Raw genomic sequence first — 24,050 nt, 5'->3', positions numbered from 1 at the left:
TAAGGTTAAATAAGGTCCTAGGGGTGGAGCCCTGGTCTGAAATGATTAATGTTCTCATAAGACACATCAGAGAGCTAGTGTGAGCACTCCCCTGCTCCTTGCCTCTCTGTGCAAACACCAGGGAAAGGCCATGTGAGGACACAGCAGGAAGAAGTGTCTACAGGCCAGGAAAGAGAGCCCTCATTAGAAACCCAATTTTTCAGCATCTTGATCCTGGACTTCTAGCCTCCAGACTGTGAGAAAAGTTAATTCCTGTTGTTTAAGCCACCTCGTCTGTGGTATTTTGTTATAGCAGCCCAAGCAGACTTATGTACTGCCTGAGAGTTTTTAACATATGCTATTTCCTTTTAGGAGCTTCCACTCCCCTTTTCTTCCTTCCCTTCTTCTCTTTCTCTACTTCCTTACTTCTCATTCTAATATGTCCTCTAATAGACCACTCTAATGAAACAGCTCTCCCAAAGGTCACCAATTATTACTATTTTACCAAAACCAATGGATTTTTAAAAATATGTTTTTATTTGTTTAGAGAGAAGGGGAGGGAGAAAGAGATAGAGTGATCAGCTGCCTCCTACATGATCCCTGGTGGGAGTCCACAACCCAGGCAAGTGCCCTGACTGGGAATTGAATTGGTGACCTCTTGGTGCATGGGTTGATGCTCAACCACTGAGCCACACTGGCCGGGCCCAATGGATGTTTATCATCTTATATTACTGGGCCATCTCCATCACATGTAACACTGTAGACCCCTCAATTCCTAAATCCTCTACTTTCTTGGCTTTGATTTCATTACTTTCTCCAGGTATTTCTCTAAATATTTCCTCAAGATTTCCTTCCTGAGCTGCTTAAATGTTAGTGTTCCACTGGATTTTGTTCTTGGCCCATAGTTCTTTTCTATATTATACTTTCCTTGGATAATCTCATCTGTTCTCCTTGCTTTAATTCTTATTATGTTGATGATTCCCAAATCTATCTCATCCTCTAAAACAGATTTCAATATCCAACTGCCTGCTAATCCACTCTACTTGGATGTCTATAGCAGTGGTTCTCAACCTTCTGGCCCTTTAAATACAGTTCCTCATGTTGTAACCCCCAACCATAAAATTATTTTTGTTGCTACTTCATAACTGTAATTTTGCTACTGTTATGAATCATAATGTAAATATCTGATATGCAGGATGGTCTTAGGCGACCCCTGTGAAAGGGTCGTTCGACCCCCAAAGGGGTCGCGACCCACAGGTTGAGAACCACTGGTCTATAGGCATCTTACACTCAAGATAGCTACAACTGAACTCTTTATCTTCCCTATAAACCAACCTCTCTTTTTAAATTCTGTCTCAGTTCATGGTGTCACCCTTTGTCCAAATAAGAAACCTAGTGTCATTCTGGGCTCTCCCTTTCTCCTTATCCACTGCTCATTTTTTCAGGTACCAGAGACGAATTAGTCGTAACCTTTGGTCCACGACACCGTATGTTTCCATGGTTTGGCTCTTTTTCTTCCTCTAGGCAAAGATACCTACCTTTCCTTCTTTGAAGTGCTTCTTGAGTTGCTTCTGCATGGCAGTCAGCTTCTTGGACTGCACCCCACTGTAGGCCAGCAGCATTCCACCGAACTGCCTCTCAGTAATTCTCCCATCCACAGGGTCATGGCGTTCAAACTGAGAGGGAAACAGAAAGAGTGTTCTTGGGGTCAAATAGAAAGTACTTTGATATGGAATGTGGGATGATCAACTGTGTTGGATGGCAGAAAATAGTTGATGGCCAGGATTGTATTTCTGAACTACATTTCTCACCGAGATTTAAAAAAATTAATCAGAAAGACAAGATCTGGGTTCTTCTCCAACTCTGCCACTGAACAATTTATGTAATCAGGAGAGTAACCCAGCTACTCTCGGCCTCAATTTCCTGATAGATAAAGCACAGCTGCTGTGACATCTCATATACCTTACAGGTCAGGAGCATGTTTGCAGAGATCAAAACAATGTTAAAACTCTATTCTAATTCATGAGTAATATCATTGGTAATAAGTAATCTTTGGTCTATCTTTATCTTTGCTACTCAGAGAAGACTTAAAATCTAATTATTAGCCCTAACCGGTTTGGCTCAGTGGACAGAGCGTTGGCCTGCGGACTCAAGGGTCCCAGGTTCGATTCCAGTCAAGGGCATGTCCTTGGTTGCGAGCACATACCCAATGGGGAGTGTGCAGGAGGCAGCTGATCGATGTTTCTCTCTCATTGTTTCTAACTCTCTAACCCTCTCCTTTCCTCTCTGTAAAAAATCAATAAAACATATTTAAAAAAATCTAATTATTATATATTTGATTAATTATCCTATCTAATAATAGACAAACATGGTAATTGACCATACCTCCGCTACACTTCCCATTGGCTAATCAGCAGGGTATGCAAATTAACTGCCAACAAAGATGGCGGCCGGCAGCCACGCAGCTGAAGTGAACATGAGGCTTGCTTGCTCCAGTGATGGAGGAAGCCAAGGTTCCCTGCCTGCCGCGGCCCAGCTCTGAGCTCCAGAAGCAACAATGTTTCAATTATAGCTAAACAAACCCCAATTATAGAAGCTAAACAAACCCCTGCTTTCAGCCAGCCGGGGCCTCAGAGCTTAGAGCGCCAGTGATGGCAACAGAGTTTCAATTACAGAAGCTAAACAAACCCAGATACCTGCTTTCACCCAGCCACGGCCTCAGAGCTGGAGCCGGCTCTCAGCTCCAGTGACAGCTATAGAAGGTAAATAAATCCCAGAATGAAAAAAAAAAGAAAAAAAAAAAGAGGCTGGGAGCTTTAGTTGTCTGCCAGCCTGAAAACGGCCCTCTGCCCCTTACCCAGACTGGCCAGGCACCCCAGTGGGGACCCCCACCCTGAAGGGGGTGTGACCAGCTGCAAACAGCCATCAGCCCGTCATCCAGGCTGGCCAGGCACCCAAGCAGGACCCCCACCCTGATCCAGATCACCCTTCAGGGCAAACCAGCCGGCCCTCACCCGTGCACCAGGCCTCTATCCTATATAGTAAAAGGGTAATATACAAACTGACCCTAACAGCAGAAAGACTGGGAATGACTGGTCACTATGACACACACTGACCATCAGGGGGCAGACGCTCAATGCAGGAGCTGCCCTCTGGTGGTCAGTCCTCACAGGGAGGAGCTCTGCTCAGCCCCAAGCCAGGCTGATGGCTGCCAGTACAGCGGTGGTGGTGGGAGCCTCTCCTGCCTCCTCAGCAGCGCTAAGGATGTCTGACTGCAGCTTAGTTCTGCTCCCTGCTGGCAAATGGACATCCCCCAAGGGCTGCCGGGCTGCCAGAGGGATGTCTGATTGCCATCTTAGGCCCAATCCCCCAGGGAGCAGGCCTAAGCCAGCAAGTGGTCACCCCCGAGGGGTCCCAGACTGCGAGAGGGCACATGCTGGGCTGAGGGACCCCCTACCCCCGAGTGCACAAATTTTTGTGCACCGGGCCTCTAGTACATATATAAAGTCTTATCAGTTCTTCAGTCTGTATTCAGGCCTTTAAGAATTTCAAGTTTGCCCCCAAATGGTAATCAAATGCTAGGACATCAATAGAACTTGGAAAAAAAATGTACAGAGTATAGAATATCTTAATTAGACATGCTTACTTACCATAAAGCTACTGAAAATTTATTAAATGTATTTAAATATGCAGCTGGAAAGGTTAAGTATAAAGGACCTCCAGCTAATCTAAGTAATATCAGAAAACTAAGATTTTAATATAAAAACAGAGACCAGAAAGTTATCTCAATGCCAGCTGCAGTGTTAATGATACTTATAAATACATAGATAATAAACTGGCTAAAGATGGGCCCAGAAACAAATTAGAAAGCAAAATGATTTGAAGATGGTAAAATTTCCCCATGGATTTATTGGAAAATAAAAGTTACTAGGAAACTCTCAGATTCCTATGTGGTGAGACATAATTCTGTTCTCATAAGAGGGGTATGTATACACAGACATAGACATTACTAAGTAAGGTCATATCAACAAACATTTCCCAAGTGTCTACTAGTTGTCTAGCATTGTGTTAGTCTTGTGGGATAAGGAAAGATGATTCAGTTTCTGTTCTTAGGGTCTTCACCATCTAGTAGGGAGATAAGATTTACAGACGAGTCACAAAATAAGTAATAAGTATATAGTCAAGAGTGAAATTCTCTTTTGGTTTTCATTTCCTCAGTTAGCTTATAAGTTGATAGACACCTTAATTTGTTTCTTCATTGGTCAGTGAGCAATACACAAGAACTGCATTTTAACAATAGCAAACATTTACTGAGCATGTACTATGGGCCATGTTCTTTATCCATATTTTCTTTCATTTAGTCATTATAACACCCTATGGAGTAGATATTATCAGCTTCATTTTACAGATGAGAACACTGAGGTAACATGAAGTCCTGGGATTCAAATTCAGCTCTGTCTGGAACCTAGGACTGTATCTCAATATCACACCGTTTCATCCTTCTAAGCAGTAATACATATTCATCCTATAGAACAGCACCATGTTGTTTTGGAAAAACTTATGCAACCAGGGAGCTAAGTCATATTTAAAGTGAGAGGCAAAACAATTTCCAAGGAAATCAATACCATCAATATTAAGTGAAAGCCTCTTTTTTAACTCAGCTACTCAATATTTCAAGTTTGTCACAGCATCACTTCTGCAGAGCTGATTAATTTTTGACACCACCAAAAGTTTCCAGGATTCAATTTAAGTCTGATTTATGATTCATTTTACCATCTTGAAACAAAATGGAGGACTAAAATTTTTTGCTAATGGGCATACTTTCTACAGTGTCTAAATCAGATTTTAGTGAAATGTGATACCCGGACAAAAGCTGGAGATGCAGAGTCTTGTATGGGCTTCTTTAAGGTAAGTGGAGCCAGGCTGTGGTCCCGCCCTCCAGGCTGGGCTCTAACAATTTAGGGCACTCATTTCACCCTTATCTGGAGATGTCACAGCTGAGGAGAAATCCCATATATCTGAATTAGATGCGTTTTAAGCTTTATTCCACAAGATAGATTCAAGGTTGAAATGTTGCTTGTTTATAACATTGGCAGCAGCAGCAGCTTGCTCAAGGCTTAAGGAAACAAAGGCCTGTATTCTTCTGTTCTCCAAAGGGTCATAACATTGCACCTCTATTGTGTTTCAAAGACAGAAAAGATCATTTGCAGTAGAGATGCTCATGTAACAATGCCATACTCAAGTTAGCATTTTTACTAATGTTCTTTGAAAACTCAGACATGTCTTTTTCTCTTAGGGTTAAGTTGTTATTATTTTGATGTAGTTGGAACCTGAAAGGGCTTAAAGACTATAAAATTCATCCCTGGCCAGTTAGTTCACTTAGAGCATTGTCTCGATATACCAAGGTTGTGGGTTCAATTCCCAGTTAGGGCAAGTACAAGAATCAACCAATGAATGCATAATTAAGTGGGACAACAAATCGATGTTCTCTCTCTCTCTAAAAAAGTCAATAAAAAAAAAAAAGACTATAAAATTCACCTCCATGCAGTGTGGGTCATTGCAAAGTTTACTACCTCCTCTGTAATTTGATTTGGGGCAACACCTCTCCTTTTAGGTTTTTAGGCTCTTTTGAGGCAAGACTGCCTTATTTCTGAGGTCTTCAAAATAGCTGGGATGGCAGGGAGAGCTCTTTATCCGCAAAACTGCTAATGAAAAATGACCTAATGTGCTATTCACTAACATTTATTAACTGAGGACTTACTACACTAAGGCTAGGGAGCTTCAAGGACCTTCATTAGGGCAAAATTTTCAAGGGTGATAGCTAGACATCACGTGGCTCGAGATGAAGTGTGTACCGTAAGCCTGTGGGTGTTATTCCTGGAGCACAGTATGCATGTGATCCCCAAGGTCATGAGAGGGTCTTTGGGGAAAGACATATGCTATTACAAAATTATCACAATGCAGAACGCTTCTAATTATATATTTGGAAGCAATTCAAATGACTGGTTTGTATTTTAAGTAGTTGAACACTGACAAAGCCTCTTAATGTTCCACTGCAACGGCAATGAAGGAGACTCTATTCCATTTGACACTATGGCACAGCAACTCCCCCTTCCAGTGCACCACTAACCATTTGCATTGCTTTTCTGTGTCTAAGAGAAGCCCAGCATTTTCTCTTCCGCAGCCCTGCCACTTTCTCAAATGGATACAAGCTGTTGTCGCTGTTGTTCCCCAGGGAGCTGCAGGGCAGGCACAGGGGGCCAGAGAAGAGGAGCCAAAAAACTGTCTGCAAGATTTTTCCTGGCTTTCTGTCCATATTGTGCTTCTTGTTCCCAGCCCTGCCCCTTGCTGAGAGAAAACATTGCCTTTTGGAAGGACAGATGGTCCACATATATCTAATCAGCGTTTTTTAACTGGTATGCCTCAAGAATTTTTAAAACATGCAATACCTGACTATTTAGTCAGGGGCATTGACCTCTTTTCCCTTAGATTGTCAAATTTAAAAAAATGACAACAGCCAACACAACAATAGTCACTCGGTGTGAATGAGTCAAAGAGTCAAAATCATACCTAAGTTTTTGGTCAGATCGGCAAAAAAATATAGTGAATGAGTCAAAGAGTCAAAATCATACCTAAGTTTTTGGTCAGATCGGCAAAAAAAATATAACATTTTTTGGTGTGCCGCAGAATTTTAGTAATCAGTTTATGTGTGCCATGAGACGAAAAAGATGAAAATCGCTGATCTAGATGAAATGATTTAAGGAAGATGGGAAGCCAGGAAGAGAAAAAAAAAGAATTATAAACAAAAGTCAAGATAAGATTAGAAAAGTAGTAAAAGGAAAAAAAAAATCAGTGTCTGCAAGTGGGTCTTGATTTATTAAAGACTTTTGAGGTTAATATATTCCAACAAATGTATTCTTTTTTATACAATTTCTTTCCTGGAGACTGTCTATCCCTCAGAGTAAATCCTGCCCTTATACACGTATTTCAAAATGATAATTTTCTTGATAGGATTTTACTAGTTTCTGAACTGTGCAATTTGAGTCCTTGAGATTACTGAACACCTCTTTATTTTTCAACCTGACAGTATTTGGCTTTTGAGATCTTAGCCATGCCACTGCTGCTATTACCAGGAGTCTCAGAGCAACTGTCTGTTATGCCCATCAAAAGGAAAAATGATTACAGGGGCAGGTCTCTACTGCAAACCCATCCAGTGGGCATGACATACATACGCTAGTTTGAATATGAATCTCTGTCTTCAATTGGCAGGGGACATCAGAGAGCACCAGGCCAAATTGCCTGGAGCCTGAATTTTTTTGATCTCTAAATAAAAGATGTATCTTCACTGTCAACACTAATAAGGTTGTCTTTCGGCTAACTGGTGAGCCAAGGAAAAAGGCTCATAATTTAGAATCGAGACAACATGGTTCAGTGTCCTCATCTAGGGCCAAAACAATCCATTAGAGTCTGGGACCGTAGGATTATAGATGACCAAACTAAACCGCTAGACTTTTCTACTTAAAATCCAAGGATACTTTCCATTTAAAAATTGTTTTTAAGAAAGTTCAGGCTGATGATCAAATCAAGTTACTAAATGACATGACTATGAATACTATAGTTAGTTAGACCAGGAAAAGGTTAACTTTTCAGTCTAATAGTCAAAACCAGGAAGATAATAAGATGCATGAACTTATTACATGATAATACAAATCAGGGTATATTTGATTGAGGGCGTCAGGGAAAAACACTTTAGAACTGGAACAGAGGTTTCAAGGTTTGATAAATCTTGGCTTTATTCCATGGAAGGTAATACATTAAAGTGACCAATAATATGGGCTTTAGAAACAGTAAGGCCTGGGTCTGAAATCTGGCTTGAACCTCTACTTGCGGCTCTGACTCTAGGAAAGTGGCTTACTCACTCTAAGGCTTCAAAATCTTTCCACCAAAAAATGAAAACGATATTCACAATTTCAAAGTGTTAAAAGGATTAACTGAGAATATGTATGTGTGTGTGTGTGTGTGTGTGTGTGTGTGTGTGTGTGTGTGTATAAATTAGCATAGTTTGGTGCATAGTTAACATTCAATAAATGTAATAATAATAATACTTTTACCACCATGCTGTCACTTCTAGAAGATAAAAGCCTCAATTGATTATTCCATTCTTAGTGAGTCTTACTTAAGTTCAATTACTATTTCTCACTCTTCTTTTCATCATTGTTCTTGCTAAGTCTTTGCTTACAGAATACTACTTTCATTCACATTTGAAGAGCAGAAAAAGTAAATGCAACTAATTTCATTTATTATTCAATACAGGATAATTTCAAGATTAAACTAATTAACAGTTGGCTGAGCCCAGCCGGTGTGGCTCAGTGGCTGAGTGTCAACCTATGAACCAGGAGGTCTTAGTTCGATTCCCAGTCGGGACACATGTCCAGGGTTGCCAGCTCAATCATCATTGATGTTTCTCTCTCTCTCTCTCTCTCTCTCTCTCTCTCTCTCTCTCTCAAAATCGATGAACAATCTTAAAAAAAAAAAAGAAATAAAATCAAATAAAAAAATTATTCCATGTCAGAGGAATGGTGGCGTAAGATGTATATTCCTGACATAATTTAGTCATTATAAAATCACATAATATTGTTTCTACAAATGAATGATTCCACAAGTCCATGACTAGAGGCTGACTTTAAGAACATGTAAGTATACATATTCCTAAAAAAAAGATAACGTAGTTAGGTAATTATGTTACACAATTAGTTTATACCCAAGAGAAGACAGCATCATTAAAAATACTTATTGCTCGATGTTTTCTATAGAAACAATGTCACAAACTGAAGATCTGAAAAGTCAATTATGGCTCAGTTAGACAAATAGCGTGTTCAAGGAATCTATCATGACAACTTTGTCTACATTCTGTAAAAGCTAGATAGATTAACTAAGAGAAACATAGGTCTATTATACTAGAACAACAAAACAATTAAGCTTATATCTATTTCTACCCAAATAAACAAAACTAATATGAAGTTGCATATTCTCAAATGTCTGCCTTATTTAGAAAACACTAAAACACATAGTTTGAGGGCACTAACTTTAAAATTGGTAATATATATTTTTTATATCCGGACCTCACATCTTAGTTTATCTCACTTCAAATGACTGACCCCTCTTTGACTGACATAATCTTATCATCCATTTTATTTCTGACAATTCAGAAAGCCATTGCCCAGGCCAGTGGTTGGCAAACTGCGGCTTGAGAGCCACATGTGGCTCTTTGCCCCCTTCAGTGTAGCTCTTCCACAAAATACCACGTGCGGGAGCGCACGTACAGTGCGATTGAAACTTCGTGGCCCATGCGCAGAAGTTGGTATTTTGTGGAAGAGCCACACTCAAGGGGCCAAAGAGCCACATGTGGCTTGCGAGCCGCAGTTTGCCGACCACTAGCCCAGGCAATGAGCTCATGCTCAATCGGTACTATGGAACCGGTTAATATTTTTCAATACATTCAAAATTACGTTGGAAACTGCCAATTTTTTAGAACAGAAAATGAAGAGTTAGAGAGTGAGACACAATACACAGAAATTTGAATTTAGGTTAAGCTGACTAACAAGCAGAAGATAAATGCAGGAAAGACTGGGAGACTGCAGTTTAGAAATATGCAGTTCCCTTAAGCTTTAATATAGAAAGTGGGAAAAAATGATGAGTCCAAACACAGGCAGGTGAAAACAAAGTTACCTAGTGGGTAAGACCACCTCACATGTCAGTATCATTCATCTTTCCTTCTTTTATTTAAAAAAAAAAAAGGAAGAAAGGAAATAAATGTTTCCCCTGAGAGTAGGAAAACGGAGGACAGTCATTAAGATTTTTGTAACAACAATGGTGAAAAACAGACGGAAAGGGAACATACTTTCTATTTCTATTGTATTCAAGATTAACAATAAGTTCAGCTGTCCTTGGCTGGCCAATTATGTGTATTAGAGCACCAAAGAGAAACCAGCAAGGAGATTATATGTTAAATCACTTAGTATTGAAGTTTTTATTTATTTATTTATTTTATTTTTAAGTCACCAAGCTCATTAAGACTGTTTTTCTCAAATGTTAGTTTTTCATTTCATTTCATTTCATTCTTTCTTTTTTTTGCAACTTAAGAGACACAGATGATACTTTTCAATTATGTAGTAGCCTCTCAGTTTTTAAAAAGAGCTAATTAGATGTTTCATGTTTAAGCATATGGGTTCTTCAACATGGCAATTATTTAAAAGAGTCTAAACTAACTAACCCTCTATAAGGCACCTGAAAGTCACTTGAAATTCGTTCATGTTCTATATGGGTTCAGTGATCACAGGGTGTTCTTCCATAAAGTCTGGGCATGTTTTGAGATCATTCATTTTAGATTTTCTAGTTGTATTAAGGCTTCTTTTTGGTTGCACATAATGGAAATTAACTCAAGCTAGCTTCAGCAAAAGAGGAATTCAGAGATCCCAGGAGACAAAGGCAGCTCATGGCGGGGAAGGACTGAGAGCCAGGGCTGAAAGTCGGCAGTGTTCTCATTTCTGTGTAGCTGCTTTGGTCCTTGTTTTCTGTCAGCCTTTCTTCTGCGCTATATGGGTCTACACAGTGGGCACACATAGTTATCCTGGAGTTCTGGAGTTTACATGTTAAATAATTTAACTACAAGAAGAGACCAACTGTCCCTAGTCCAAATTTCAAATTTTCTATGGAGAAATTCTGATTGGTCAATCCTGGGTTAAATGTCCACTCCTGATCTAATTGGCTAAGGGAGGGGTAGGGAAAGCAAGGGAGAGGTATAAAGTACAAACATGGCTTCCAGACGCCACACCTGTGTTTGAGAGGTAGAGTGGGACAAATCCTGGAGAAGAGGGAGGGTTGGAAGTTGAGTAGATATGCCACCAGATGCCTACACACTAACCCATAATGATGCCAGAGAGAGAGGGTGTATGCATGTGTGTGCCTTTATCAGGCTTTTGTCTACTGCTGATGAAGTAGTTACTAATTCAACATGATTTCATGAGCATCTGTTTTATGTCAGGTACTGTGCCAGGCAATAAGAAAAAAATGATGAGCCCAACTACTCTCTCAAACATTCTCAAGGAGTGTTTGGAAACAGGTATTAAATAAACAACTCAATAGCTATATAATTAAGTGATCTGAAGAAAAATTACAGAGTACTTTGGAAATCTGTAACATTAAAATGTGGTCTAATTTGTGGTGGGGAGATGGTGAGGCAGAGAAGGCTTCTTGGATTAAGCGAGGTTAACTGAGCTCTGAGGGGTAAAAAGGAGGTCACTAGAGGAAGAGAAAGGAAGAAGTGTTCCAGGCAAATGATCAGTAGTGCAAGGGCTCTTATGCAAGGGATGAATCTGAAGGAAGAGGCAGAGGTGAAATTATACAGAGCCTATGGGTATGGGTTTAGTTCTTTATCTAAGAACAATGAGGAAGGCAAGAGTGGTTATAGTAAGATTAGATAGGAGGCAAGTAAAGTACTGTAGGCAAAAGATAAATAGTTTAGTCTAGAGCAGTGGTCGGCAAACTCATTAGTCAACAGAGCCAAATATCAACAGTACAACGATTGAAATTTCTTTTGAGAGCCAAATTTTTTAAACTTAAACTATACAGGTAGGTACGTTGTTATTAACTTAATTAGGGTACTCCTAAGCTGGCCTTTGCTAAAACGTCCTCAATCTGAGGGGTCGACCTCAGCGATCGTACCCCCACTTCTACCGCCACTTCTTCAAAATAGACTCGCTCAAGTCGAAAACCGACTTCTGCACATGGGTTTCAATCACACTGTATGTGCGCGCCCACACGTTGTATTTTGTGGAAGAGCCACACTCAAGGGGCCACACTCAAGTGGCCAAAGAGCTGCATGTGGCTCACGAGTCGTGGTTTGCCGACCACTGGACTAGAGTGATGGTAGAGATGGCAGAAGTGGTCAGAGGAGATGTTACTGACAATGACAATTGTGGGAATGGGTGTGATGAAGATATCTGTGCCTACCAGGTTCTTTTCTGCTTCACATACATTTCTCTGAATGTGACTCTACCTGCGGCTGCTAGGCTTTCTCACTACTAACCCTAAGCCTTTACTGAAATGAAAGTCAAACATAAAAGTGCTTTTATGTTTGAAATTACACTTCCTTAAATCTTTAAATTGCTTTTAATATCTTCACTTCTTGGGGTCCTGGGAGACTTGTAACACCGGCTATATCAATGTGAATGGCCAATACAAGGTAACAAGACAGGGCAAGTATTAGAAAACTATTCCCATAATCTCCGGTAGCTCCCAAAGACGTAAAGATAGATCCTCTACTTTTAAAGAATTTGATTTAAAGAACTAAATGTAACATCAAAGACAAAGACATTAATATTAGTTGTTCATTTTCATTTCTATCTCTTTATTACAATTCAAATACCCATCTCTTCCCCTCTGGCTGTAATGCAGCTCAGAGGCAACAATAACCTCAAATTATCTAGGGAGGTTATATGCTGTCGATGCCTTTGCAATACCAGGGAAGTCTGCCACATAAACACAAGGTCATATTATCACAGTTTTCAGCATGGAGGCAAAGAGAAGTTAATCAGTATTTTAGATCACAGCCAACACTAAAATTATGCCACCATGGATAACATAGTGAGGAATATTGCACATACTTCTGTCACATATTTACCAGCAAATATTGGCAGACAGAGGCAGGTATTTCAAATACTTGAAGCTATCTAGTAACTAGGGTTGACATATACAAATTATAGCCTAGCAATAATCATTTGTTAAAATCACATTGCTTTTACTCTGCTCTGACGATCTGCTCTGCCGAGCCCTTTGGCAGACAGACATGGTGACTTCTGAAAAACCTGAGTGAGAAGGGGAGTCTTTTTGAATGCCCTCTATAACTAGGTTTAGAAAGGAATGGAAGGTGATGCCCCATTGTGTCAGTTTGAAATTAATTATGTTCACTAGGCAGAACAGGCTCCTGGGCACAGTTGACAAAGTGTTTATAAAGTCTGATTAGCTTTGGTGAGCTAATGATTACATGTTCAAATAAATGGACTTTGTATACTCATCGGATCAACCAACTGCACAACTTATTATTTTGTTTTGGCACAAATGGAATGCAAAACCACATTAACATCACATTTGAGGTTATTCATGCTCACAAGTGAGGAAAACCAAAAAGATTGTTCCCCAAGCTACCATAACCCTGTCAGAGAATAAAGATACATATTAAAAGTAAGCAATAAATCTTAATTCAAATCCACAGTTAGCACAAGAATATACGACAATACCCTTTAAGACAGTCTGTGGAGATCTTATATCAGGAAAGTTTAATTAACCTTTCCTGATAGAGAGAGAAGAAAAAAAGCCCTCTTTGAAGCCAAAATAAGACAAAAATCAGTAAACCAACTTATATAAGGAATGATTTAGATGCAACTTTAAAAACTAGTCTTAGTCATATTCAGCCTGATACACATTTACTTAACAAGAAATACTAGGAGTGCCCCGCCAGTATGGCTCAGTGGTTGAGCGTCAACCCATGAACCAGGAGGTCACAGTTGGATTCCTGGTCAGGGCACATGCCTAGGTTTTGGGCTCAATCCCTAGTAGGGGGTGTGCAGGAGGCAGCTGATCAATGGTTCTCTCTCACTGATGTTTCTATCTCTCTCTCCCTCTCCCTTCCTCTCTGTGAAATCAATCAAAACATATTAAAAAAAAGAAAAAACTTCAAAAAAAGAAATGCTAGGAGTTCTCTGGAAAGCCTATTTAATTTAAGCTGACAGGGGAATTCCTGATGTACAACAGTTTGTTCCCATTTCTTTAGTTAATATCACTGATGGGTACGGTAAGAGTTCCCATCTAAGTGAAAAATTGGAAATTATGTAAGAGGATAACCAAATAGTAGCTACTTTCTGCTTAAAAGTTCAAAGTTCATTAGACCAAAGAAATTAAAATTTTCAAACACCAAGAAGGCATCACTAAGTGATATACTATTCAAGTGTTTATAGTCAATGTATCTCTGAGAGTGAAGTCCATAAATCTTGAATAAAAAAGTAACCTGTTAGGTTTTTAACACATTATTGTTATGTCACAGTGGGAATTTGCCAAGTTGATTACAAAATATCACAGAAAAAAACCTACAAACTCATTCATAAAGGGTACTGAATTTCAAAGTGATCTTAACAAACATTTTCCTTAAATTGATAGAACAAATTATAAGTTTGGAAACTAAGACAAACCACATTGTTTTGGATTTAACATGACACCTGTTTAAAATGTCCAATACTTCTGTCACTACTGGGAGCAATAAACCATGATACATCACAGAAAAGGAACTAAGGCCCACCCACTGGAAAAAAAGAAATTAAATCCTAGAGATTTAGAAGAGTCTTCCTCATTCCATTCAAAAGCGGCAGAGTTGGCACACTTCTCTGGACACGAAATGGACTGCAGAGTTTGAATCACAAGAGCGCGCAGCTGGGTGTCTGGGAAGGCAGAGAGAAGCTACTGACACACAGTGCCTTGAATACTGTTAGGAAGCAAGTGTCTTCTGGGAAGAAGGGAAGGAGGCTGAACTCTCTAATCACTAGATCAGAAGCTAATGAAACATGTGGGGAGGACTGTGGTGACTCTAGCAGTGCCAGGTGCCACAAAAAGGCAATGAGGCATCTGAAATAAAATCACCACAGGGCAGAAAGATAAAGTGGTGGGACGTCTTCTACAGTGAAACAATGTCTGGGAAAGGGAGGGATGGTCCTGGTCCATGAGACAGCATAACAGGAGATAGCAAGTCACTGGAACTATTCTTGACACAGCCCTCCAAAGATTACTCTTACACCCAATGAAGGTGGTGGGCACCCTTATACAGACAGCCCCCAATGTTCCCAATCTCCCAATATTCACACTCTAGTGCAGTCCCTCCCACAGTGGGCCAGGACTGGCCTGTGTGACCAGAAGAATATGGCAGAAGTGATGACGTATCACTTCTAAGGTTAGGTTATAAAAGACAGGGTGGCTTCCACAGTGGTCACACTCTCTCTCTTGGATCACTTGCTGCACAGGAAGGCAGTTGGCATCTCATGAGAGTCCTGTGAAGAGGTGTACAGGGTGAGATCAACTCCTCCTGCCCACAGCCACATGAGTGAGCTGTGCAGAGGATCCGCCAGCTCGGCCAGGCTTTGAGAGGACTGCGGCGCTGGCTGACCTCATGGCTACAGCCTCACGAGAGAGCCAGCACCACCCAGCTAGGCTGCTCCTGGATTCCTGTCCTTTAAGAACGGTGTGCTATAATAAATGCTTGTTGTTTTAAGCTGCTAAGTTTTGGGGTAATTTCTTATGCAATAATAGCTAACCAATACAGAGTTGCAATGCTCCAGATTTGGAGGGAATGGGTTAGAAACTACCCTCCTACTATGAAGAACCACTAGCGCCTGAGCTGGGATCTTTCTAGCAACACCAATAGCAGAGCTGGAGGCACAGCATAAGACACATTAACTTGGACAGGAGCAACTGTTAAATTAACCCTCTTAACATTGATTTATCCCAAGTGTCATTTTGTTAGAGAGAGAAACAATTACCACCACAACAATAAAAACCACCAGAGGGTAAGGTAATTCCACTACAGCAAATGAGATGCTTCCAGAATTTGTTTGCACTCTGCCAACCTTAATAGCACAGAAAGGTGTTTTTACATTAGAAGGAAAAAAATAGTATATTGATATTCTTAGCAATTATGATAGCAGTAACTTTTTACCAATGGTTCTGTATATAATGTCGAATAAAGAGAAAGTGGCCAATCCTATAGTCAAGGAAACTACTTCAGTTCCTTAATATCTGATAACACGCTTCACAAATGTACCTACATGGAAATTTGAAAAATATTATCAAACATTTCACTGAGCGACATCTCCTAGTACAATGAATTCAGTACACCTCCCTTATTTTTCTAGTTTGGATATGCTAGAAATCACTGATTTGGGATTGAAAAATTAATCAACATAATGACTGTAAGGGTGGCAATATTCTGGAAGACTTTCGAACATTAAAGGCTTCAAAGCTGCCAAAAACATCAAGATGTGTCACCGGATAGAGATGTCAGGAAGCACAGGTCCCTGATTCTCCCCTTACTTCCTCTTCTGATAATGAAACAAGTGCAGGCGACACCGACTTCTCTGGGAAGGTGCTCTGTGCTGCAGTCCAATGCAGAGCGCCGAAACCACAAATGGGTGATCATGAATGAACGAAGGAACAAACCCTCCTGGAGTGCATGGCGGGTGCCAGGCACTGCGTTTCCTACCTTAGAAAGTCCTCCTTGTAAGTCTGTGAGGTAGCTATTATCTCAATTGTTCATACGGAGATTAAGGCTTTCAGGGCCAAAGAAGTAAAATTAAAATTCAGATAGATTTTTTAAAAATTCAAATAACAGTATTGCATACTGATTATTCTTTGAACAAATATTTATTGTGTACCTGTTCTGTGCACACCTCCATCACTGTACTTTTCTTTCTGTACTGTAATAACTGTCCTACTTCTCAGTCTGACCATAACGCCTTAAGTCCAGGAGCTAGGGTCTACTTGCTTTTGTATATTTAGTGTCTAACACATGCTTGGCACATACTTAAACACTCAATAATTTTAATTTATCAGTCAAAAAAGTGATTAAGTTTTACACTTTTGGCTTTTGTTTATTTTTCTGCTAGGTAGATAGGCTACCAGATCTTAAGGAAAGACTGATGAAAAAGAGGGGCACCCCCCAAATTTTTTGGCATCACTTTAAAGTCTTTTTTAATGCAAAAAATTTATCGAAGTGGTTTATATTTCATTAATTCAAATAGCTTAAATAAGAAAAAACATTTATGCTAGTGTTGAGGCAGACTAATATAAAACAAATAGTGAGAATGTGGGTGGGAAGAGAGAAAAAGCATTCTATTATTATAAGAAAAATAACGAGAAATGAGAGACTTGACAAAAAATCATTACTGTGCTGTTAACTGAATTCATAGGATAATAACTTGATATATGACCCTCGAAAGTACATCTGCCCAGAGTCTGAATTCTACAGGCTGTAATGCATTATTTATTCACAAATTAGTGCAAAGCTGGCTCTGATTCCTAAGACACTGTCTAGACTCCCTAGACTCCTAAGGCTGTATGCAGGCTAGATGCTAAAGATATTTTTAAAGTCTTTTTTTCTGAGAAAGAAAAAGAAAAAATAGATCTACCAGAGTTAGTTGAGGCTAAATCACTTAAAAGAAGGGGAGGAAAAAAAGAAAAGACAAACAAGCTTCTTTCCACTCATTAGCACAATTGTCATTCTTTAAAGCCCCTTTCTTTATTGTAAAATGTCCATAAATTCCACAAACCATAATTCTGAAAGGCATCTGTAGCCAAAGGTGGCTACAAGAGGGACAACAATGAAAAGTAGGCTCAGACATCCTAGATATCATTTATTTATTAACCTTTATTCTAAGTCTGACTGAGAGGCCAAATTTAATCTGTCTATAGGCACTGCTAACTCTTAAGAGAAATCTAGGGAGTTTCTCTTCTCTTATCCTGCCCTCTACTCTTCAGGTCCGAAACTGAGAACAACATGAAAACACCTAGGAAACACATTAACTTAAGCCTGGTTTGGGACAGACACACTTGAGAACAAAGGTTATTTTCTCTGTCACCCTCTCCCAGTGTTACTCACAGCTCCCCTGTCCCTTCTCATCTGCCCTACAACCAGAACAAAAAGTGAAGGAAAATTAACCACCCCATTCATTAGATAGAGTGAATGTCAGAGTTAGAGCTGACTCAAATATTGCTGTCTCTGGGAAAACTCCTCTGAGCAGTCTCTTGCCCTCTACCTTGCAGACTGATTTACACGTCCCCTTTTATACTCTCATTACACTATCTGAATATCTCTAGTAGGCTATATATATAAAAGTCTAAGCGACCGTTTGACCAGTAGCTATGATGTGCACTGACCACCAGGAGGCAGACACTCAACACACAGGCATGGAACAGACAGATGAATCTCAGAGGGAAGAGGGGAGGGGAGAGGGCGGGAAGAGATTAACCAAAGATCTTATATGCATACTAGAGGCCTGATGCAGATTTGTGCACAGTGGGGTCCCTCGGCCTGGCCTACGGGGATCAGGCTGAAACTGGCAGTCCGACATCCCTCGAGGGGTCCCAGATTGCAAGAGGGTGCAGGCTAGGCCGAGGGACCCCATTGGTGCACGAATCCATGCACTGGGCCTCTAGTGTACTTGTAACACTGTACAAGAAGAATTTCTGGTTTGTTCAGCTCACTTTCATAAGCTTCTTGGAAGCAGGGACAATGTTTTGTTCATATTTATACCTTAAGTATTTAGCACAACTCCTGGAAAGCTAGTGTAAGTTAATAGTTAAGAGTAGAATCTAGAGGCAGCCTGCCTAGAATAACAGCTCAGCTCCTCCTTTACTATGTGTGAGAGCACAGGCAAGTTACTTAACTTCCCTGTGCCTCAGTTCTCCCATTTATTAGATGTGGATAATTATAATACCAACCCCTAGCATTGTGAAGATTAAATGAAATAATGTACATAAAGCACTTAGAATAGTGTCTGGCTCATGGTAAACTCACAAGAAATGTTGACTAGTATTTTTTATTATGATTTACGTACTCAAACATTAAAACACTTGATGCTACTAGAGGTCTACATTCACAGACTGCTGCAGCTAGAAGAGTAGGTATACAGTAAAAACTGAACTATAAATCCATAATCATCTTCGTCCATAATACTTTTCACTTTACTGTATTGCATTAAACTATATTTTCTGTTAAATATTCTGGTGTGTGTTTCTCTCTTCTCCCTTCCTTTCTCTCTAAAAATCAATAAATTATTCTTTAAAAAAATAAAATAAAAACCATGCCAACATCAATATTTTGAGTAACAATGTTATTACTCAAAACTCTTTCCTTCATTCTTCAAAAGATAAGAAACAAAAAAGCACTGCTTTGTATATTTTTTACAGAATCATTACCAAGGTTGCATTGACAACATCAAAAGAGCTTTCTAGGAGAAACCAAGATGGCAGCATAGGTAAACACCTGAAATTGCTGCCTCGCACAACCACTTCAAAAATACAACTAAAAGACAAAACGGACATCATCCAGAACCACAGGAAGGCTGGCTGAGTGGAAATTCTACAACTAGAAGGAAAGAGAAAAGCACTGAGACTCAGAGGAGGTGCCGAAGTGCAGAGGTACGGAGGCGCGCGTGGAAAGGGCTGGCAACTGAGGACGCGGCTGTCTTTTTGAATCGGGAGGGAGTCTCAAGCTCCCGACTGCTCTGAACTCCAGTTCCGGGTGAGTCTCTGGGGACCCAGACTCATACAGGGAGAAACTGGACTGTCTGGCAGTGGGCGGAACTCGAGGGCGGCTTTCTCTCAGAGGTGCTTGCAGAGATTACCCTGGGACACTGAGACCCAGGGCCTCTTAGGGCAGGGCTGAGGATCAGCCATAGTTGTTTGCTCCACCCCATTGATTCCCTGAGACCCCGCCCCACCCAAGCTGTGCCCAGAGGCTTTTGCATATGAATGACCTGGCCCTTTGCAATATAAAATTACCTAACAAACTGCAGCTGGGTCAGAGAGACCCAGAACATCCAAAAGAAGGCCCAAGGCCCCACAGCAGCTTGCACTGCTTCACAACTGGGCCTCATCTGGGCACCTCCAAATCCCAAAAAAAGAAGAGGAATCTGCAGATCTCTCCGTAGCTCCTGCTGGGTAGCCTCAGACAGAGGCTAAATTAGCACCCCCTTAGAGATCCAAGTGCCAGTGTACCCAGTGGTCAGAGTGGGACCATCCAGATTACAACTCCTCAGATCCATAAGGGACACACTCAGGGGCAGACTCAGTGAGCACCAAAGCCCCACTGAAGCAAGTCTTGCCCCATAAGGGTGTCTCCAGCACAGAAGTTCTCCCACCATAGACACAGCTGATTCTTACAGCCAATTGGCCTGGAGGTCAATTCCTCCCAGTAATACCAACATCAATCAAGGCTTAACTACAACAAGACTGTGCACACAGCCCACAAAGGGGTGCACCAAGAGTATCCACCCCAGGTAATTGGGGAGGCTGAGCTACTAGGCCCTATAGGACACCTAGCACAGAAAGCCACCCTATCAACACAGGGAAGCAGCCAAAATGCGGAGACAAAGAAACAGGTCACAAATGACAGAAATGGAGGAAAGCAAACTACTGGATATAGAGTTCAAAACCACGGTTATAAGGTTTTTCAAGAATTTTCTAGAAACCGCCGATAAATTTAGTGAGACCCTCAATAAATCTAGTGAGACCCTCGAGGTTATGAAAAAGGACCAAATAGAAATTAAGCATACACTGACTGAAATAAAGACTATTATACAGAGATCCAACAGCAGACTAGAGGATTGCAAGAATCAAGTCAAAGATTTGAAATACGAAGAAGCAAAAAATACCCAGCTGGAAGAGCAAAAAGAAAAAAGAATCCAAAAATATCAAGATAGTGTAAGGAGCCTCTGGGACAACTTCAAGCGAACCAACATCCGAATTATGGGGGTGCCAGAAGAAGAGAGAGAGCAAGATATTGAAAACCTATTTGAAGAAATAATGACAGAAAACTTCCCCTACCTGGTGAAAGAAATAGACTTACAAGTCCAGGAAGCGCAAAGAATCCCAAACAAAAGGAATCCAAAGAGGACCACACCAAGACACATCATAATTAAAATGCCAAGAGCAAAAGACAAAGAGAGAATCTTAAAAGCAGCAAGAGAAAAACAGTCAGTTACCTACAAGGGAGTACCCATACGATTGTCAGCTGATTTCTCAACAGAAACTATGCAGGCCAGAAGGGAGTGGCAAGAACTATTCAAAGTGATGAATAGCAAGAACCTACAACCAAGATTACTTTACCCAGCAAAGCTATCATTCAGAATTGAAGGTCAGATAAAGAGCTTCACAGATAAGAAAAAGCTAAAGGAGTTCATCACCACCAAACCAGTATTATATGAAATGCTGAAAGGTATTCTTTAAGAAGAGGAAGAAGAAGAAAAAGGTAAAGATAAACTTATGAACAACAAATACACATCTATCAACAAGTGAATCTAAAAATCAAGTGAATAAAAAATCTGATGAACAGAATAAACTGGTGAATATAATAGAATCAGGGGAATAGAAAGGGAGTGAACTGACAATTCTCGGGGGGAAAGGGGTGTGGGGAGTGCAGGAAGAGACTGGACAAAAATCGTACACCTATGGATGAGGACAGTTGGGGGGGGGTTAAGGGCAGAGGGTGGGGTGGGAACCGAGTGGAGGGGAGCTATGGGGGGAAAAAAGAGGAACAACTGTAATAATCTGAAAAATAAATATTTAATTTTTAAAAAAGAGCTTTCTATAATCATGGAAATTCTACCATACACAGTATTTTCAGTCTCATTCTACAGTCAGAGACCCTCTAAGCCACAAATGACAGCAAACTTGAGCTAGAGGGTATAAAGGGATTTGAAAGAAATTAAATCAGAGTTTGTCTTTGGATTTTACATATCTCCTTGTTAAACTAACTCATCTTGAGAGCTAACTTGTTCTCATCAGGGCAAGATACTAGACTTAGCTCACAATGTGTGGTATAGAGAGAAAATATAATTAGCTGTAAAAATACTGACATCAAGTCATTGGTGACTGACATAGAGACTTCTTGAAGAAATTAAAATTTTTATTCTACTATTTTTATATTTTTAAAAAATATTTTTATTGATTTCAGAGCAGAAGGGAGAGGGAGAGATAGAAACATCAATGATTAAAAAGGTTTTTTTTTTTAACAGCTTTAAATATATATACTTGGCTCCTTAAAGTTATAAATACTTAAAAGAGACAAGTATTCTTTGGTACCCTTTTAATGATTTTTGGAAATTCAAGCTGAAAACATCTAAAGGTGGAATAAAACACTATAGATTTATCACTATACATGTTCTGCTTTGTAGAGGCAAAATTGGAAGAATAAACAAAGGAAACCCCCTTGAACATTTTCAGTTTTGCTTTGCAAATTTAATTAAATCAAGAATCAATGGTCTTCTTTGAGTTTACATATGAATCGGTTTCCCAGTTCAAAAAAATCAAATTGGCTATTAAAATAAAAAGAAATCTTTTTTGCCAAGAGTGTTCGAGTTCCAGAAAATGATGGAAACTTGTCTTCTGGTCTCCTTTCCCACAATCTTTTAGCCAGAAAAAGTGCTGAGGTTGTTTCTCAATATGGACCTTTGCATCAGGACAAAATCTAATTCTACTTTAAGGACTTCAAAGAGATGAGCACAAAGATGTCAGCTTAATGATGTAAAGGTTAGGTGATTCTGGAATATCCATAGGCACCTTTGAAATATATATTTTTATTGATTTCAGAGAGGAAGAGAGAGAGAGAGAAACATCAATGATGATAGAGAATCATAGATCGGCTGTCTCCTGCTTGCCCCCTCCTGGGGAACGAGCGGCAACCTGGGCATGTGCCCTGACCAGGAATCAAACTGTGACCTATTGGTTCAAAGGTTGAGGCTCAACCACTGTGTCACACTGGCCCAGCATCCACAGGCACTTTAATCATGTAGTTATAATATTTTTAAAGTTCCTTAATATTTAACTTATGTTAATCCTTTTATTTTTTTGCTCTACTCTTATTGACAGATGAGAATAATTAGCATAGTTCTTTATGTCTCCCTTTTACCTTTCTTCCTGACTGAACAAATCTATTTAATTTTAATATTTTTTTCTTGAAGACTGGGCGACTATCAATGTTATCCTTTGAATTATATCTAATTTGCCTTCAGATAATTGATAGTCATACCTTTTTAAAATGTGATAATCTGGTTATGCAATAAGCATATGAATCCAAAAACTTATTAAAAAATCATGCTGCAGACTAGAATTCTGTTAGATGATACTATTTCAGTTTCCTTGTTTTGTATTCTAGAGTTGGCTTCTTCATTCTTGTATAAATTAGTTTTTGCTTTTCTTTGACATAATGACATTTTTGTCACTTCCCCTCCCCCCCAAATTAAAATTAATCATAATCTTTCAAAGAGTTCTCAATTACCTTTCATTTTTGACTGACATCTTACTGTGGCAGTCCTCAGGAAACCAATGAATATATTAACTAGAATTAGAGATGGCACCTGTCTCCAAGGAACTCAACTCAAGTTCTTGTAGCCTTAGATGGAGTTTTTAATAACTTCAAAATATATTTTCTAAAAAACAACTGTGTATTCTTAAGTCATTCCTCCAAACTTATGTTTTCTGAGTTCCCAAATAGAGAATTAAGGGTAGAATAAAACAAATCTAACCAGAATTAAGAGCATTAAAACATTTTTGTAAAGCTAACAAGCTAATGATTCTTATGAAAAGAAATGGCTGGTTTAGGTATCTTTTAAACACAAAAGAATAGTGTATTTCTTCTTAGTCATAACACTCAAGTTGAGGAACAAACTAAGTAGAAACAATGGTGTTGAAGAAGTCTATTGATATTCAAGAAATTTGGTCTTTTTCTGTTCTAAATTTCAGAACATTTTATTTTTCTTTAGAGTTCCAAATTAAGTCACAAACAGAAATCTCATCTCAGACTAAAAGTAATAATATTAATATATATATATATATATAGCTAATATGCTAAGTGTCCCTCCTACCGTCCAGCTGGTCACTATGACATGCACTGACCACCAGGGGGCAGATGCTCAACCCAGGAGCTGCTGAGCTGCAGTGACTTGGCCGGGGAGGTTCTCAGGTGACACACCCGGAAACCAGAGAGGAGGGAGCCAGATTCCTCATGGAGCCGTGCAATTCCACCTTCAGCCATCGGCTATGTTGTTGCTAGGGCACTGTTGCCCCGAATCTGGTTTAGTGTGCAGTATTCCACACCCTGTATGACAATAACTTTGCAGAGTGCCCTCTCCCACTCGGGACCCCTAGGGGGATGTTGGAAAGCCAATTTCGGCCAGATCCCTGCAGGCCAGGCCGAGGGGCCCCACCTGCTGGAGGGACCCTGCTCATTCCACAGATGCTGGGGAGGGACT

The 24,050-nt window shown here is 39.9% G+C and overlaps 1 protein-coding gene across 4 annotated transcripts in view; it reads right to left on the bottom strand.

The window, feature by feature from the left end:
• MICU1 (mitochondrial calcium uptake 1) overlaps nt 1-24,050 on the bottom strand; it is a 164,784-nt gene that overhangs the window by 43,048 nt on the left and 97,686 nt on the right. For 3 of the 4 annotated variants that reach the window (XM_023755126.1, XM_006090278.3, XM_023755125.1), the window contains one exon: nt 1,518-1,655. The exons of the other annotated variant lie outside the window; for it this stretch is intronic. In XM_023755126.1, coding sequence (XP_023610894.1) covers nt 1,518-1,655 — 138 coding nt within the window. The remainder of the gene's footprint in view (nt 1-1,517; nt 1,656-24,050) is intronic. 4 annotated transcript variants of the gene reach the window in all.

This window comes from Myotis lucifugus, unplaced genomic scaffold (assembly GCF_000147115.1).
Source record: "Myotis lucifugus unplaced genomic scaffold, Myoluc2.0 scaffold_69, whole genome shotgun sequence".
NCBI classification, from domain to species: Eukaryota; Metazoa; Chordata; class Mammalia; order Chiroptera; family Vespertilionidae; genus Myotis; species Myotis lucifugus.
Note: the sequence above shows the minus strand (reverse complement) of the source record. Positions and strands in the feature narration are given on the sequence as shown.